This window comes from Momordica charantia (genome assembly GCF_013281855.1).
Source record: "Momordica charantia cultivar OHB3-1 chromosome 1 unlocalized genomic scaffold, Mcharantia_2.0 BLBB01000001.1, whole genome shotgun sequence".
NCBI lineage: Eukaryota > Viridiplantae > Streptophyta > Magnoliopsida > Cucurbitales > Cucurbitaceae > Momordica > Momordica charantia.
This window is the reverse complement of record NW_028275157.1, coordinates 23,075,056-23,093,126: the sequence shown is the minus strand read 5'-3', so window position 1 is coordinate 23,093,126 and position 18,071 is coordinate 23,075,056. Positions and strand designations below refer to the sequence as shown.

Below are 18,071 nucleotides of genomic sequence, written 5' to 3'. Positions count from 1 at the left end.
GGTGGAAAATTTAATGAAAATTTGGTCCCCATTTTATTTTTCCTTGGGGACGGATTTGAGTGGTGGGGAATTTGCCATGTTCGAAATAAAATATTTTCAATTATTAAAAAAAATATTCGAGTACTTTTAGGAAAAAAAATGTTTTCAATTATTATTGTTCCTTTATATGACATCTCTTTGACGTGACGTCATGTTTAAAAACAATAAAATAATTTTCAAAACCAAACACGTAGATTAGATCACAAAACTCCATGATAATGTTTGTTAATTTCATTATTTATAAATATGTAACAATTAATTTTTTTTAGTATAACTTGATTCAAATGCTTTTCTTTTAAATTAACAGGAGATAAAATAAAATAATTAAGAAAGAAAAAACACCCAAACAAACAGTCCCTTACTTCTTGTTATATACAATAATACAACATCAATGAAATAATCTAGCAATTTTGAAAATTCATTATAATGCTTCAAATATGAACTTTTTGAGTGTTCTAATTATGACAAGTCCATTTTCAAAAGAAAAAGAAGAAAAAAAAAAGTACACAAGTCCAACCCAGAGTTTGAATTTTAGGAGAGACCATTTTTAAAATTTAATTTAATTTTAAATGGTTTATTGGTGATAAGAAATGAAACTTTACCGACACCTGTCAGTGTCATGCATTATTCAAATAACGGCTAAATGCTAGTGACCTAAATAAGTTAGAAAACAATTAAATTACAAACAAGATACAGCTAGCTAGTTTGATGTGAAGTGGTCTCCCAGAGGAGAATATTAATAAAATTCAAATTCTTTTGATATTGCTAATATGAATAAAATACACATTATTCCCCTACCAAATTTTGAGTAGTATTTTGATTACTTTTTAAAAGAAAATTATTCAATTTTTATGGAAAAAGATTTTTTTTTTTAATTTTTTGCCATATTTTGAAAGTGAGCACATGGACAAACATTTATTTTTAATAAATCAACAAATCAATGTTAAGGAGAAGTCCTCCTAAAGTCTGTTGAGGAAGAAAAATTAAAAAAAAGAAAAACAAGTAGGAGCCTCTAATAAAAGTTTACCTAATTAAACAAACAAAACATGAATAAATATTTATAAAATAAACCTTACAAAAATGTTTTATTTAGAAAAAGACTAAAAGTGACAGATTTAGAACTGTGAAAAGTGCATAAACAAAATAATTGGTCAAAAAATGGTTTCCCATAGTCCTTAGCCTGCAGTGGAAGTAGTAATTATTGGTTAAGTTTCTACTTCCCCTTTGAACTCAAGAACTTGTGTGCCAATTCGGACCTAAGCGAATAAGGCATCTATTATCATTCGTAAACTCGATGTTCGATTTCTACCCTGCAATGATAAAAGTTAAGGAGCTGCATGGAGCGCGACCAAAGAAGCATAAGCTCCATTGTTGATCTTGATGAGGTCCTCATGAGTACCCTTCTCCGCAACGACGCCGTTTTTAACGACAGCGATAATGTGAGCCCCTCTAATGGTGGTGAGGCGATGGGCGACGACGACGGTTGTTCGATCAACCATGACTCTGTCCAATGCATCTTGCACGACGCGCTCCGACTCGGCGTCGAGCGCGCTTGTCGCTTCGTCGAGCAAAAGAATCTTGGGGTTCTTCAGAATGGCTCTGGCAATGGCAATCCTCTGTTTTTGGCCTCCGGACAACTGAACTCCTCTTTCTCCTACAGAGGTGTCGTAGCCGCCGGGCAAGGAGGAGATGAAGTTGTGGGCATTTGCGGCTTTTGCTGCCTCTATTATCTCTTCCTCGCTTGCGTTTCCTGGTTTTCCATAAGCAATGTTGGAGCGGATTGTTTCGTTGAACAAAATTGGCTCCTGGCTCACCAATCCCATCTGCTGCCTCAGCCAATTGAGTTTGAATTTGTAAATTTCTACTCCGTCGAGAACTGCTCGCCCAGAATCAGGGTCATAGAATCTCTCTATCAGACCGATTACTGTTGATTTTCCGCTCCCACTTTCTCCAACCAATGCAACGGTCTGCAGAAGGGATGATAATGCTTCTTTTTACTTAAATTGAATCAAATTGTGTGTTGTGTTTGGAGTTGAAATTTGTTGGGTTTACCTTTCCGGAAGGGATGGTCAAGCAGAGATCTCGAAAGATTTGAATGTCTGGTCTTGTTGGGTACTTGAAGCTGACATGATCGAACTCAATTGTGCCAGTTACGGTGCTGAGTGTCACTCCTTGGCTACTGCTTGAATCGATCTCAGGCTTGCTATCGAGAATTTCGTATATGGAGGCTGCAGAATCCTTGGCCTTAGCGCTATCTGGAGCCAACGCGCTGGTTTGGGAAACACCCATCGCAGAAATTGTAAGAGCAAAAAACACCTGCCGCCGCAGAAACAAAGAGGAACAACATGAAGAACAGAGCAAAACAGAGCATTGAGGATTGTTGTGGTTTTTAATGTTTTGATTACCTTGAAGACTTCGGGGAATGTGGCCTTGCCATGTTTAACGAGGATGGATCCGATGTAGAAGCAGAAGGCGTTTGTGCAGAAGAGGGCAAGGAAAGAAAAGCCGAAGCCACCGCCACTGACGAGGCCGAGGCGAACTCCATTTTTGACAGGGGCCTCGCATTTCTTCTCGTACAAATCCATCACCTTCTTCTCTGAGCAAAATGATGCAACTGTTCTGATGCTGCCCACCGCATCGTTGGCTACCTGGCTTGCTTCTTCGTACATCACCTGTGTTGCACATCAAAATCTCCTTTCATAACTAGCTCTCTGTTTGTTTTATGATAACAAAACAAAGGAATAGATAGGCAGAAGTCGAAATAGTAACGAAATAATTATCAAAAGATGCCTAAAAGATCAAGTAATTTTCAAAAACTTGACTTGAAAACATTTTTTGAAAAGTAAAGAACAAAACAGACACCCCGGTGAAAGTAGTGTTTATGTACTCAACCTTAAAGAACAAAAGGAGAAGAAATTGATAGAGAACAGAGGAAGAACCTTGGCGTCTGCACTGAACCCTTTCATGAACTTGGTCTGGAGGTAACCTTGAATAAGCAGCAATGGCGACACAGCTAGAACCACAAAAGCCAATATCCAGTTAGCTGTGAAAGCTATGATCAGCCCAGCTGTGATGGTTGATAAATTCTGCACTACTAAGGCCAAAGCATCCCCAACAAGCCCTCTAACAGTGGCAGCATCAGAGGACAACCTTGCTCCAATTGCGCCACTGGAAATGGGAAAGTTAGATATAGTACATAGACAAAATTCTTAAACAAAATCTTTAAATAAACCAACCTTGTGTTTGCAGGATCATCAAAATAGCAAATCTGCTGGTGGACGATCTTTTCGAAGCACAGAGACCGAATTCGTTCGATCAACTTTCCTCCTGCAATTCCAAAGAGGTAATTCTGCATAGGTGAAGCGAAGAGTGTGAGACATCCTAGGCCAAGATACACAGATGCCCAATACTTGGATTCTTTCTCCAGCTGTGCTGCAGGTTTGTAGAACATTCCAATGGCACTTGAGAGCAATAGCCCAAACACAGGAAAAACAATGCCACTCATGACTGCTGCAATGGATCCAAGCATCAAGATTGGAAGCTCAGGCCTATTCAAGGCTGCCAGCCGTCTCACTGAAACTTTTTTAGTCTTTTTCATGTCAATTTCTCTTATTTCTTCTCGGTCCTCATCAACTTCTGTGTCATGGATATGAACTGAACCTGGAATGCCAAAGTTGATTGTGAATGAACGTCGAGTACTTGATGAACCTTTACTTATGGATCTCATCAATGATACTCTCCTACTACTGGATCTTGTCATTGCTTTGTCTGCTGCTTCGTCCACTGGTTTAGTTTCTGGTCTTGTAGCTCTTCCTTCTTGAAGACGGATTAGCTGGGAATACGCTCCCTCGGAGTTTTTTATTAGCTCGTCGTGCGTTCCTAAATTTTGAGTTTTGTTTAGATAACCAGATCGAACAACTTCGAAAAAAATTCTCAAAGAATAATATTTACTTCCTGACCGCTCAACAAGAGAGATTTCTATTGATCGGTCGAGAGGTAAGTATTATTTTTTCGTCTCAAACCTTTCTCTAAGAGTTTCCCTTGATGCACGACTGCTATGAGGTCGGCATTCCTTATGGTTGTCAAGCGATGCGCGACGACGACGGTTGTTCTGTTTGTCATCACCCTTTCGAGTGCTTCTTGAACGATCCGCTCGGACTCAGTATCTAAGGCACTTGTTGCTTCATCAAGGAGTAGAATCCTGGGATTTTTCAGAATAGCCCTTGAAATGGCAATTCTTTGCTTTTGCCCACCTGATAACTGAGTCCCATGCTCGCCCACCATTGTGTCAAGCCCCTGTAGAAGACAATGAAGACTTCAAACTTCAGGAACAAATTAGCTTTCAAATTTAAGACAGGGGAGGAAATTACTCAATTAGCCATTGACAGAGATTAAGTTTACCTTAGGAAGCTTGTCAATGAACTTTGCAGCATTAGCAAGTTCAGTTGCAGCTCTGATCTCTTGTTCTGTTGCATTTTCTTTCCCATACAGTATATTCTCCCTTATAGAAGTTGCAAAGAGAATAGGTTCTTGGCTAACGAGACCAATTTTTTCTCTCAGCCATCTAAGATTAAACTTCTTCAAATTCACTCCATCTATGAACACTTCACCAGAATCAGGATCATAGAATCTCTCTAGCAAACTAATAACTGTTGACTTTCCACTTCCACTGTGTCCAACAAGGGCAGCAGTTGTTCCACTGGGAACAGACAAGGAGAATCCTGAAAAAATTTGCACATCTGGTCGTGCAGGATATCTAAAGTAGACATCTTTAAGTTCAATGTTGCCTTGTATGTCTTCTAACTGTAGACCACTGGTGTCGTAGGAATCAATTTGTGGTTTTCGTTTGATTGTCTCGAACATTTTGTAGGCTGCAGCTCGTCCTAAAGCAAATGCATTCACCACAGGTGATGTCTGGCCCAGTGACCTGATCACCATAAAAAATGCTTGTAAACTTGTCATTCAAAAATACCATTCGAATGAAAAGTTGACGTAGTAGAATCTGAAACGACGTGACAATTAACGTATTAATTATGTCATTAAAATCTTCTTCCACCATTGTGAAAGGAGAGTTTGATAGCTTCTTCCATATTTCGTCTCATTTCAAACTTAATCAGACAAGTTTTCATGTTAATTATCTCATCGTTCCAGATTCCGCCACCTCAACTTTTCGTGGCCTAATTTAAGTGAAATCTTCGATTAACTTACATCCCACCGGTCATGATGGCAAATATAACATTGATGACTTGTCCACCATTGTACCCCTTCTGAATGATGAGCTTGGATCCATACCACACAGCAAGCCCATAAGTGCAGAAGACAATCAGTAATATTAGGCCAAGTCCTAAACCTGAGGCGAGTCCTTGCTGAACTGCAGACTTGTAGGCTATTTTCAGCTTGTCATTGTATTTCTCAATAGCTTGTTTCTCCCCAGTGAAGGATGCAACCTTTGGAAAAAGAAAAAGATAACAAGTGATCAATTTCAATGCTATGATATTGCTAGTTTGCTTTTTTGGTTTCATTCAAAAAGATTCGTGCGAACGGAAATGTTACCGTTCGAATGGCTCCAACAGTTTGTTCTACTACATTGCCTGCTTCTGCATAAGCTTTTTGTCCGCGGCTTGACATTTTAGACATGATCAAGGAGGTGGTGCCACCAGCAATAACAATTGCAGGAATGCAAGAGAGCAAAACCACAGCAAGAAGCGGTCCCCTCGCAAAGGCAACCACAAAGCCACCGAAGAATGTTGACATTAACTGTATGAACTTTCCAACCTATATTCAACAACACACAATCCAAATTTGAGATGTAATTAATATCCCCCATTAAACAAAGAGTTTATGAAATTCTACTAAGTTTGCGGCGAGAAAATTAATGATTTTGTTTTTATTTTTCGATTTTTAAAAGTTACATAGGCTTGTTTCAACTTTCTCCATGACAACATTTGAATTTTTAGTCAAATTTTAAAAACAAAAACAAAATTTTTAAAAACTCCTCGAAAGTATTTTCAAAAAGTTGATACCAAAATAATATAAAGGATTACATAAATGGAAGGAGTGGTTTGCATTTTTAAAAACAGAAAATCAAAAGTAAAATAGTCATCAAAGGAAAGAGACGTGACAAAAAATGGAAATTAAAGGCTTTGGTAGGTTCATGTTTACTCTTTCTTGTTTCTGATTCTAAAAAATATAAATATTTGGTAACTATTCATATTTCTTGTTTCTCATTTTTAAGAAATATTTATAAAATTGTGTATAAAGGTTGGAAACAACGACATTAAATTTCTTGTTTTTTTTCCTATTTCCAGTTTTTCCAAAACATAGATATAAACATTATTTTATCATTTTTTATTTTTCAAAAACATAATATCATATATATAACATCAACATTTTGAATATTTAATTTAAAAAATTTAAATTTCAGTAAAAAATTCTCTAAAACAGTTATAAAATGTAATCCGAAACCAGATAAACCAGTAAAATAACCAAAAGAAAAAAGATGTAATGATGCAAAGACATAGAAATCACAAGTTTAAAATAGACATCACATCATTACTTCTCCTTTTTCTTTTTGATATTGGAGTAGCACGGTTATTATTTCCTTATTAGCTCAACAATTTCTTGATTAATAATTAAAAGAGACAATTAGAAAAATGAAACATTAAACATTAAACATACCTTTTCTCCCATGGCGTCTTGTATAAGAATGGTGTCTCCAGACATTCGACCAACAACTTCTCCAGTTGTGGTTTCAGTGTCAAAGAATGTAATGTCTTGTCTCAGTATTGTTTTCAAATACAATGCTCGTATACGTGCTGCTTGTCTTTCTCCTGTTACCATCCAACTTGCAACCTCTGCCAACCAATTGGGTAATATATATTAAAACTCATGTATTCAATTAAAGCTGCACTGCAAAAACTTAGGTTACATAATGGATTTTAGCTAAAAGTTTGTATATTACAACTTAGAAAAAGGTGAATTTAAGGTTTAATTTATGTCATCGTACAAGTTTGTTTAAAAAAAAGGTTTCAAGAACGCGAACAAAAAAGAAAAGAAAAATCCAATTATATATATATATATATATATATATATATTTGAATACAATATGTCTGAGTTATGTTCATTTTGACTGGTATATTTTTTATTAAAATAAAAAAGATATTCTAATAATGAAATATCATCGAGGAAGAATTTGTTTGAACTTACGTAGAAATGAAGCAATTCCAGTTGCAATGCCCAGGTACACGAAGTATATGGAAGTCTGAAAAATTAAAGAAAATAAAAACAAAAATTTAATTAATTAATTAGTTAAATTAATTTATTGTGTACAAAAAGGAATAAACTGTAGACATCAAACGAAATTTAAAAGAAAAGAAAAAAAGAGTATGGGATGCGTAAGCGTATGAGATCCATTGTGCTTAAAGCAAAAGCAGTTACTTTTTAACCTAAAGAAAAAGAGACCACGAGAGACAAGGGTTTGTCATCATTAAAGTTATTTATTTATCTTTTTTCTGTTAATAACATTGTCATTAAAGTTAATTATTTGACCAATTTACCAACAAAGATATGTTCCTTAATTTGAAAACAGCTTGAAATCTGTTAATTTCTATTAAACTTTTAGATTGATAGATGATTTAACATGATATCAAAATAGAAAATTATGTATTTGAATTGAGAGTAGGATCAATCCATCGATTAAACATTAAATAATATACCTAACCTACCAATTTAAACCTTTTGGGTTAATCAATGATTTAACAAAATCTTCACGTAAAAAAAGAAATCGAAATTTTCTATTATCTTTTAAATTTGGCTAATAGTTCCATTTATGAAAAAGTGAAAAAACGAGATCGCAAGGAAACCAAACCGAATGGTTATGAACTTTGCGTAATCTAAATTAGGTTTTGTAAACCAAGAGCGACCGATCGAATCGTGAAAGAAATAAACAGAAAGATTTAACTAAAGATTAAAGAGAGTGGAGGAACCTGGGAGACTTGGTGGACGACATTAGACTGATCGGAGGAGCCGAAGGAATTGATCATCTTGCCGAAAATGAGCGTCATGATCGGCTGCGAGAGGCCGTTGGCGACGGCGCAAACGGTGCCGACGGTCATCAGCGTGACGTCGAGGCTATCCGCGAATGTGAAGAGCTTGAAGAAGGAGACTTTTTGAGTCTGATCATCGGGAGGGGTCGCCGGTGCGGCCGCGTCTCCGCCGTCCATGGCGGTGGTGTACGGGTGGTCCCGAGAGTAAGTAACAGTAACAGTATCAGTGGAGCGCCACAAATATGGTAAAACTGAAACTAAAAGTTGTTCGGGTTACAGAAAAAGGGAAGTGGGAATTGGAAGAGCGTTAAGTTTAATTAAATTAAAAGAATGGGAGAGTTTGTTTAGGATCGGAGAAAACGAGAGAGAGAGAATAATGTGACCGAAAAAATGGGGCTTTTTTGGAACCAATTAAAGCTTAATGTTCGTGATCTTATTTATAGTTCCACGCTGGCCTCACGCCTCCTTCTAGAAACTTTTATTCCCATATAAAAATACAATTTCCAATTCAAACAATCATTCTTCTAGAAATACCCTTTATCAGTTCATTATTATTTTCTTTTAATGAATAAATTAATTTCGAAACAAACAAATATGGATCGTCAGTTTTTTTCTCCCTCGGTTTGGCGAGGCATTCGCGACACGCGTAGTACGCGCCGGGTTGGCCGAATTCTCATACCATGCAACTAATTAGGAAACAGTTTCTTTTTTCCAATAAATAATTTAAAAAAAAAAGTTTAATTTTTACCCTTTCAATTTTATTAACAACATTTCACTCGAATTGAAGTAAGTCTTTTGTATTCTATGAAAGATACCAATTTTCTTTAGGAATGAAAATAAAGTCATGAATTGAAGTTTTGACAATTTTGAAAGAATTTACTATTTAAGCGTGAATAAGTGCAAGCGAATGTAAAAAGCTAATATTGAACTTTGAAGATCTGATGCTGTCCGTCGATAGTTTTTTACCAAAAAGGAAAAAGGGGAAAAAGAAAAGAAGAATGAAGAGTAAGGTATTTACTTTTTTGCTTTAAATGGTTGGATTACCCACTATTATATATAATCTTTACATAAATGGGATTTGTCAATATTAATATTTATTAGTGAGACGAAATAAAATATCTTCAAACTCTAACCTTTATTTAGTTTAACGAGTCTGTCATTATTTACTCTTAAAATATAAATTAAAATGGATATTTTTATTAATTATGTATATTATGTAATTGCCTTTTGAAAATTTAAACTTCCAAGAAAATAAGTAAGATGTCTTAACTGTTAAACTATACTAACGTTGTTAAGACCAAAATGTGAATGAATGCTCTCGCTAAATGCCTAAGAAGATTTGTCACACCTAACTACAATTTCAATATGTTTATTTTATTCGTTGACCTTATTACTTTAATGATGGATCTTGTATATCTTATATTATCTAAACCCTTTAACTTGTAAGTTTCATCTTATTAATTATTGATGTACTTAGTCTAAATCTTTTAGATTTTATAAAGGGTCCAATGGGTTGGAAATGTATAAGAAAGAAACTTCAATCCTTTACTCGTTTCCTAAATAAAGGAACACTTCAGTTTACAACTTGGGGTATCAGAGCGTTGACATAGCCACGCGAAACCGTTTGAACTCATTCGTATAATAACCGAAGGAGTCTAGCTCCAATCCAATCTACTAATGGTTGCAAGTATTACATTAGTTTGGCAGACGACTACGGTTGATTAGCATGGATTTTTCCGTTATCATTAGTTTTGTTGCAAGTAATCGTACACGTTTTTAAAAATAAAATTTATTCATGTGGGAATTTTTGGAAATTTTGAATAAAATTATTTTTGTTAAAAATGAAGAATCATAATTTTTCATGAACTGGTGCGTCTTTTGTAAAAGTTACATCCTTTTATTATGAAAAGATATGACTATTTGAATGACCACAAATAGTCTATAAAACTAATCACTCAAAATTCTCTCATTTTCTCTCTACGAATACTTAAATAGTCTGAGTTCATTGAGGTCTGTGTGTGAAGTGCTGTATTCGCAGGTTAGTATATCCGTTCTATCTTGGGAGACAATTGTTTATGAAACCTTAAGCACCATAGAGGAAACAAAATTGTCTTAAGGAAACAACGCTACGTTGGATTCGGATTTTTAATTTTGTGTTTCCTTAAGTTTTCTATGAATATTTCTCCAACAATCTTAAGACAATTTTGGTTTTATATTTTATTTTGTTTCCAATCTTGGATACGGTTATGCATTATTGTTTTTTGTGGTTTGAAACAGATGCATTTTTTATTTAAGTTGTCACAATTTTGTTCTCTGGTTATTAAAGGTTGTGATCTCAATTTTGTTAATCACATTTTGGTGATATTTTGCAATTTTATACTTATGCTCTGAAATGCATTCATTGATTTGTCATGTGGCATGAGTAACCCAACCTACCTGACTGGAGATTCCAAGATCTAGGTTCAAAAGGGAAAACAATAAATTTTATTCTTCATGAGTAATCGTACACGTTTTTAAAAATAAATTTTATTCATGTGGGGATTGTTGGAATTTTTGAATAAAATTATTTTTGTTAAAAATGAAGAATCACAACTTTTCATGAACTGGTGCGTCTTTTGTAAAGGTTATGTCTTTTTTATCAAAAGACGTAACTTTATACTAATCCCTCAAAATTCTCTCATTTCCTTTGTACGAATACTTAAATACTGTGAGTTCGTTAAGACCTGTGTGAAGTGCTGCATTCATAGGTTGGTATATCCGTCCTATCTTAAGAAACAATTGTTCATGAAACCTTGAGCATCGTAAAAGGAACAAAATTATCTTAAGGAAACAACGCTACGTTGGGTTCGGATTTTTAATTTTGTATTTTCTTAAGTTTTCTATACGTATTTCTCCAACAGAAATTATATACCAAATTAAACAATGGGTTTTGCTTGCCTATCTATATTCTCACCCATCAATAAAATCTCCAAACGTTTGTGTGATCGATTCTCAAATGGACACATACCCAACTAATTAATTGATTTGGACAACAAATAAATGGATCAGATTCTTTCTCACTTTTTTTTCCCAATCTACAGAATATGGTTTGTACCATTTTAATTCTACTCGTCCTAGTCTTAAACACGTGTTTTATATGCTAACATGAGTATAGTTCAGTGATAAAGATGTCTTGTTCTTTTATTCGGCATATGATACTTCAAATTTATTTGATCACATATTAAAATTAATAATAAATTTACAAATTTAAATAGAATAATAAAATATTTTGTGAGAATTTAAACTCAATAATCCTAACAAACTTTTAGAATAAAAATAATAAAAAAATTAATTATAAAATATATATTTTTCAAGTACAAAATAAGTCCGAAATATTTACTTGAAGAGTTGTACTAAAAAAAATATTTATTTGAAGCATCAACGTCTTCTATTTTAATACAATGCTATATTTGTTAAAAACCCTATTTTGCAATTCATACAAATACATTAGTGTATGAAGTTATTATGCTCTGCCTTAAATCCATAAATTTTAGGAAAATGAAATTGAGGGAGAGAAAAATTACTAAGAAGAGAGAAGACACAAAAATTAAAAAGAAAAAAAATATATATATATTTGTGGATAAAAGTATAATAGAGGGTTGTTTATATAATTAATTGCAGGAGTTAGTAAAGTTGTAAAACTATTAAAATTCAAGAACTTTTAAAATTTTATTATTAATTTATAATTAAAGGGGTTTTTATGAATTCATTTAATTGTTAAATTTCAATATATTTTATTTTATGAATTTAATATTTTTAGCCTTTGAAGAATGTGTGTTGCATCACAAGTACGTACTTGGGATCTCCATAGTAACTTTCTAAAAAAAATTAATTTAATATCTCCAAATATTGAAGAATGTGTTGCATCACAACTACTTAGAATCTTCATCGCAACTTTCTAAAAAATTAATTTAATATTTCCAAATATCGAAAATATTTTACTCAGCTTTTGTGTTATTGTCACCTCCCTCCAATATTTTAATGGTTTTTTTTTTAAATACCTACTTTTGCGATGGATTGATGTTAAATTAAAATTTTTTTTGACAATTAAATTTAAAATATTTACAAACAGAATTTATGATAATAAAGTCCATTCTGATAATTTTTAATAAACATGGTAGCCAGATCCGTTCAAATTTTCAATAAACAAAAAACCTTGATATTTTACCCAACAAAATATTTAATCATATAATCATTAGGAATAAAGATCTAAATCATAAGCTAACCCAAGAATAAGACATGTTTTTTTTATTTTTTATTTTTATTTATTTAAGAAAGAAAGCCTAAGATAAATATATATTTTTAAATATAATAGAATAGATACTTTAAAATTTTACAAAAATAGCATCATCCAAATTAAAATCAAACTCAATTGTAAAGTAAAACACGTAAAAAAAAGTCAAATTTATGCTATATATATATTTTTAAAGGAAAGTTGTGACATTTTTTAAATCATGTTACAGTTATGGAGTAAAATTTATCTTTATTTTGCTATCAACTTTTTTAAAATAGAAAATAAAAAAGTAACTACTAAATCTCATTTGATAATTACCTTATGACGTGTTATACAGTTTTTAAAAATATTTTCAAAATCTAGATTAAAAAAAAGTAGCTTTTGTTTTTAACATTTAGTTCAAAATTCAAATATGTTTTCAATTAAGTGAAAATTGTACCCTCAAAATTGTTAGAAAAAACAAGCAAAACTTTTTAAAATAGAAAATGGGAAATGGATATCATTATGAAAACAGGCCTAAGCATTAATAGTCTTTAAAACTTTAAAATAAAAGTAGAAAAAAGGGATTCGACGACAATCATCTGTGCGACGATATAGAATGATAGAAACAATGTAACTCAGGGAACCCAATTTCTAATATTGAAAGGAAATGTGATTGGACAAGTTCTTATGCCTGTAATTATTTGCTTGCTCAAGTCGTTTGCTCCTCTCGGGCCACTCCAGCAACCCGTTCCAATAAGAACTATCAGATTTGGATGCCTCCATCGGGAAATAACGTTAAGCTAAATGTTGATGTTGCATGCTGATAAACTTCGACCGGGCTGGGTTTCCTTCTTTGTGGTTCATCCAAGTGTTCGACAGCGACAAAATTGGTGTTTATTCCTCAACCTTTATCCCCTCTCATAGCTGAAATCAGAGGAATTTTGAAAGGTTTGAAATTTGCCTGTTCATTGAATTGTTCCCATTTACAGGTTGAATCTGACTCCCTTCAAAAAATCCAGCTGATCAGAGGTGAGGCGAAATCGTTGCTCTCGGAGATGAGTTAAATTGATTGATGGAAGTGAGGAGTCCTGCCCTAACTTTCAACTCCATCTCTTTCAATTCAAGCTTCAACCATGTACCTCGCTTGTAAAATGGGGGGTTTCTTCTTTGGCCACGAATGCTTGGTTTTCTTCTTTCCCAACGTGGCTCTTTTGGATAACAGAGATTTCCCTTCGATTGTTTCCCACGAGGCCTAATTTTAATACACATATCCATTTAAAAAAAAAAAAAGAAAAAAAAAACTTTACTCCAACATTCAGACCATATAATAGGAAAATACAGAATTAAGATGGGAAATTCCTTCTTATTGTACGATTCTGCTACCATTGTAGGGATCAGAAAATTAATGGTTAAGATCAAGCTGCAGCATTTGCTTCCTCATTTCACTGTTTCTAACTTCCTGAGATGGATATTATATGATTTCTCACACTTGTACCTGTAGGAGGAAACGCTTGATTTTCCTTTCATTTCCTTTCGATAGATAATATTTAACATACATGGTCTTGGTCGCCCACATTCTTCATTCTCATATACTCGAGGTATGATTTTCCTTCTAGTTTTCGAGCAAAGAACTCTTTCAAGTACTTCTCCAACGGGACTCTTCGGAAAATTGCTCGGTTATTCGGTCCGATGAGGCTGTTTGCTGGACCCAACTCCGAGTCTAGGTTCGAACTATAGAATGTTGCAACTGAAAGCCTTTCCTTGGAACAATTCGATGAAACTCTATGCTCAATGCTCTTGTATACACCATTGCTTACAATCTGCAGCAGAGGCAAGAGCAGCAAATTGGCAACAAATGTATAGCAACAAGAGCTAGAAGGAAGAAGCGCAATGGATAAAGTTCAATGAAGCACCTCCATGATATCTCCAATGTTGACTACAAATGCATTTGGAAGAGGTTTAACAGCGATCCATCTCCCATTGTTTCGAACTTGTAATCCTTTGGTTTCATTGAGTTGATATAGAATTGTCAAAGCATCAGCGTCGGAATGAGGCGAGAATCCGATGGCTTTATCGGGCTGGGGGCATGGAGGATAGTAGTTCATCCTCATTGTCTGATGTCCATCCCTAAATAGCTCTCTCATTTCTTCACCATCCATCTTCAAAGCTACAGCCAAACGGCCCAAGATAAGCATTGCTAACTTCTTAACTTCGGTTGAATAAGCTTCCAGTGTCTCTCTGCAACAGGCAATGTCAATCAGAAACCAAGATCATAGTATTCAAATGGAGCCACAAGAATTGGCCAAGAACCTGAGTTTTGGTGGAAGCTTTTGAAATATATGAGGATTCCTCAGATTAAGAGGGAGAGTGGTCATGAAGAACATGTCTGACCAATCAAGCTTCTGCTCCTCTGATACCACGAAGAGCTGCCCAAATCCTTCTTGATTCTCTGGGTTTTGCCAAAGCAGCTTCTTTTCATGATAGGGAAGATTAAAGAAACTTTCTACTTCTATTCTGAATTCCTCCAGCAATGAAGTGGGAACTCCATGGTTTACAACCTGCCAGAAAAAATAAATGAAAGCTTCTTCCTTTCACCAAAACAAGAGGAAGGAAACTGTCTAGGTAACTCCTAGGCTACAAAGATTTTTTTTCATTTTCATTTTCATTTTTTACAGGGAGTCGGACCTTTGCAGCCCTATACCTAAGGTACCCGTGCCCGCCCCAAGGCTCCGATTCGAGAAACATCAAAGATTTTTGGTATTAAGTTAACCAGAAAGTTCAAAATTGAAACCTCTAAATGAATATGATCAAGAGTCCCCAGGTCTTTGCCAATTGGATTGCCACTTGTGATCACATTAATGATATTCCCATGCTTCATCTTCTTTCCAAGTCCCACATTCAAGATTTCCAGTATAAATGGTACATTTAGGTTGGACTATATGTTTTAGACAGAGTGTTGGGCTGTAAATTTCTCTAACTCAAATAATGATGATCACAAAAGATTTGGATTGGATTTATCTGGGTTGTTTGAGTCAATTATCAATGAAGTGATTCAAAATGAGATTAACAATTCTGCAATACGCATTATTTATACAAAAGTTTTTAGTTATTTCATTCTAAAGGGTTGAGTTTCTTGCGTTGCTGCCCTTTTAATAAACCCACCTGAGCTATACTATGAACTTCTCCAAGAAACAGGGGAAGCCCAGTTCAAGGTCAGAAAGCTTTCTTCACGATTCATTCATAGTTACCAAAGAAAAGAACATAATTGCAAATTAGGGCACGATTGGCGGAGCGTTTACATACCTGGAAGAATCCCCATTCTGAGCATGCAGAATGCAACTTCTGCAATTCCGCAGCAGCAGAAGCAGAATCTCCGAGCACCAATCGGTGAATATCAACGACCGGAACCGATGGTTCAGATTCTCCGTCCGGTACTGGTACGATCAGCGGGTCCCGATCCGTACGTTGGTAGCGGAGTGGGATCTTAAGGATGGGATGCTTGGCCAGCTCTTGAACACTGGGCACTATGACTGATCTTCCGAAGTTACCTGTTCCCGTTTCCGAATTCAACTCCATGGATTTTGCTACGGAAAGTAGTCAAGATTCTAATGATTCCTATGGTTGAACTTGAAAAAAACACATACTAAATTAATACAGGGTTTGAATATAGACAAAGGATTAATTAATATTATATAATATAAATATAATATTAGTATGTTGTGAAAAGAAAAAAGGGGGGGGGGGGGGGGGGGGGGGGGTGAGATCACTCTTGTTAAATTAACTATTAAAAAATTTAAAGGATTCCTGTAATCGCGTGGATTCTGACATTTTGTTTGTCGACGCCATGGTCATTGTCTCATCCTTCGTTTATACATTGACGATAACATTCTCACTGGAAATGAATGTTTCCGATAAGTTTCTTTATTTTCATAATTTTTATAGGATTAACCTATTGTAAAAAGAAGTGCGATATAACCCTAGACGAACTCTTACTCAATTGGTTCTATACCAAGGAAGTAATAATAGGTTCTTTAGTTTTATTAAAACTATTTTTTTTAATTGTTTTTAGAATTGCATCTGTATCTATTCTAAATAAGTATTTTTATGATTTCACGAGTATGTTTGCGTTTCAAGAATTTAATTTTCACTTTTTTTCAACATTGGAATGACTTTACAGGTCTCTTCAAGATATTTCAAATCAACTATCAAGTACAATTTTTTAATCAATCTCTTTATTTTGTATCCTCAATCCTCATAACATCAAGATATGACTTTCCATTCAATTCCTTAGAGAAAAACCCTCTAAAGTAATCCATGACACGAATTCTTTTAAACAAAGTTGGTCTTTCTGCGGTGACCAAACTTGGAGCTGGACCCATCTCCCCATCTAATCTTGGGTTGTAGAACATGGCCACTGAAAGCCTCTCCTTCACTGAGTTTACTATCGCCCGATGCTCGATGCTGTGGTATATTCCATTTGTCACAATCTGGAGGTCCACATTTGACATGATCAGTTTTACAAGTTCGTTACAATTAGAGGAATTGTAATAGATGGTAAATAGTTTTGTCATATTTGTAAATTTGTTGGAGGACGGACCGTACCTCCATAACGTCTCCAACATTGACAACAAAAGCATTTGGGAGAGGCTTAACAGGGATCCACCTGCCATCATTCCTTATTTGGAGGCCTTCCATTTCATTGAGTTGAAGAAGAATAGTAATGCCTGATGCATCAGAATGATTGTTGAGTCCAATGACAAGCTCTGGCTGAGGACATGGAGGATAGTAATTCATCCTTATTCCCTGCATTCCTTCTTCAAAAAGCTCTCTCATTTCGCAACCTTCCATTTTCAGAGCTTTCGCCATCGAGTCGAGTAGTTTCATTGCTAGAACTTTCATTTCCGATGCATAAGTATCCAAATCATCTCTGAAGGCAACGAAAATAATAAGAATTTTGTTACGGATACAAAATTGAAAGTTCGGGAACCTATTAGACACAAAATTGAAAATTTATTACACCTGAATGGGAGAGGGAGGTTCGGAAATAGATGGGGTTTCCTCAAATAAGTAGGGAGTGTAATAATTCCAAACAAGTCTCCCCAATTAAGCTTCTGCTCCTCAGAGACAACAAAGTTCTGTCCAAATCCTTCAAAATCTCCTGCCTTTTGCCACAACTTCCTCTTCTCTTCCATTGGAAGATCAAACAGTTCTTGAATGCCTGATCTCATACTCTCCACCAATGCATCAGTCACTCCATGATTTATCAACTGCACAAAGAAAATTAATCTACAAAATATGATATCAAGATATAACCTTTCAAAAGACAGATAAAACTCTGCAAGTACCTGGAAGAATCCCCAATCTTTGCAAGCATGATGGAGCTTATCAAGCTCAGAGTCTTCGGAATGGTCAGAGAATAATAACTTGTGCATATCAATAACAGGGATTTGGGCTGCACTACTGTCAGCGAACTCGAAAGGAGGATCTTGGTCGAGGCGGACGTATCGAAGGGGAACCGTCGACAGCGGGCCTTTCGCCAACTCTCGAACACAAGGCACCAGAAGAGAATCACCAAGCTGCAGCTCCATCTCCCCACCAAGAAGCTCCTATTGAACACACACACACATACACAAGTAAATGTTGCATTCAATTTGCATCAATGAAAACTATTTGTTTCTAATGCAACTGTTGAGTAAGACAAAGGCTGCGTTTCAGTTGCATTGTAATTGTCA

The 18,071-nt window shown here is 34.9% G+C and overlaps 3 protein-coding genes across 3 annotated transcripts; all 3 read right to left on the bottom strand.

Moving 5' to 3' along the window:
• Window positions 1-1,070: 1,070 nt before the first annotated feature.
• LOC111012285 (ABC transporter B family member 9) lies at window positions 1,071-8,481 on the bottom strand. The gene is made up of 12 exons (XM_022286374.2): window positions 8,025-8,481; window positions 7,246-7,300; window positions 6,718-6,893; window positions 5,593-5,814; window positions 5,248-5,486; window positions 4,441-4,966; window positions 4,062-4,335; window positions 3,276-3,918; window positions 2,979-3,207; window positions 2,445-2,711; window positions 2,092-2,355; window positions 1,071-2,006 (listed from the first exon to the last, which is right to left on the bottom strand). Exons 1-12 carry the CDS (start codon window positions 8,259-8,261, stop codon window positions 1,365-1,367), a joined length of 3,774 nt encoding a protein of 1,257 aa, XP_022142066.1. The 5' UTR covers window positions 8,262-8,481; the 3' UTR covers window positions 1,071-1,364.
• Window positions 8,482-12,876: 4,395 nt separating this feature from the next.
• Window positions 12,877-15,992, bottom strand: LOC111012286 (protopine O-dealkylase). The gene is made up of 4 exons (XM_022286375.2): window positions 15,643-15,992; window positions 14,650-14,897; window positions 14,253-14,577; window positions 12,877-14,159 (listed from the first exon to the last, which is right to left on the bottom strand). The coding sequence occupies exons 1-4, from the start codon at window positions 15,913-15,915 to the stop codon at window positions 13,887-13,889; spliced, it is 1,119 nt and encodes a 372-aa protein (XP_022142067.1). The 5' UTR covers window positions 15,916-15,992; the 3' UTR covers window positions 12,877-13,886.
• Window positions 15,993-16,539: 547 nt separating this feature from the next.
• On the bottom strand, window positions 16,540-18,071 carry LOC111012287 (oxoglutarate-dependent flavonoid 7-O-demethylase 1). The gene is made up of 4 exons (XM_022286376.2): window positions 17,685-18,071; window positions 17,359-17,606; window positions 16,942-17,266; window positions 16,540-16,826 (listed from the first exon to the last, which is right to left on the bottom strand). Exons 1-4 carry the CDS (start codon window positions 17,925-17,927, stop codon window positions 16,572-16,574), a joined length of 1,071 nt encoding a protein of 356 aa, XP_022142068.1. The 5' UTR covers window positions 17,928-18,071; the 3' UTR covers window positions 16,540-16,571.

What these genes read in the sequence shown, in the direction of transcription:
- LOC111012285 (XM_022286374.2), bottom strand. Translation starts at nt 8,261, where the DNA reads ATGGACGGCGGAGACGCGGCCGCACCGGCGACCCCTCCCGATGATCAG. An exon ending in GATGATCCTGCAAACACAAG is followed by an intron (nt 3,208 to 3,275) that starts GTTGGTTTATTT and finishes TCCCATTTCCAG; the next exon opens with TGGCGCAATTGGAGCAAGGT. An exon ending in TGACCATCCCTTCCGGAAAG is followed by an intron (nt 2,007 to 2,091) that starts GTAAACCCAACA and finishes TCCCTTCTGCAG; the next exon opens with ACCGTTGCATTGGTTGGAGA.
- LOC111012286 (XM_022286375.2), bottom strand. Translation starts at nt 15,915, where the DNA reads ATGGAGTTGAATTCGGAAACGGGAACAGGTAACTTCGGAAGATCAGTC. An exon ending in CAGAATGGGGATTCTTCCAG is followed by an intron (nt 14,898 to 15,642) that starts GTATGTAAACGC and finishes TTTTTCTGGCAG; the next exon opens with GTTGTAAACCATGGAGTTCC. An exon ending in AAGCTTCCACCAAAACTCAG is followed by an intron (nt 14,578 to 14,649) that starts GTTCTTGGCCAA and finishes TGCCTGTTGCAG; the next exon opens with AGAGACACTGGAAGCTTATT.
- LOC111012287 (XM_022286376.2), bottom strand. Translation starts at nt 17,927, where the DNA reads ATGGAGCTGCAGCTTGGTGATTCTCTTCTGGTGCCTTGTGTTCGAGAG. An exon ending in AAGATTGGGGATTCTTCCAG is followed by an intron (nt 17,607 to 17,684) that starts GTACTTGCAGAG and finishes TTCTTTGTGCAG; the next exon opens with TTGATAAATCATGGAGTGAC. An exon ending in AACCTCCCTCTCCCATTCAG is followed by an intron (nt 17,267 to 17,358) that starts GTGTAATAAATT and finishes CGTTGCCTTCAG; the next exon opens with AGATGATTTGGATACTTATG.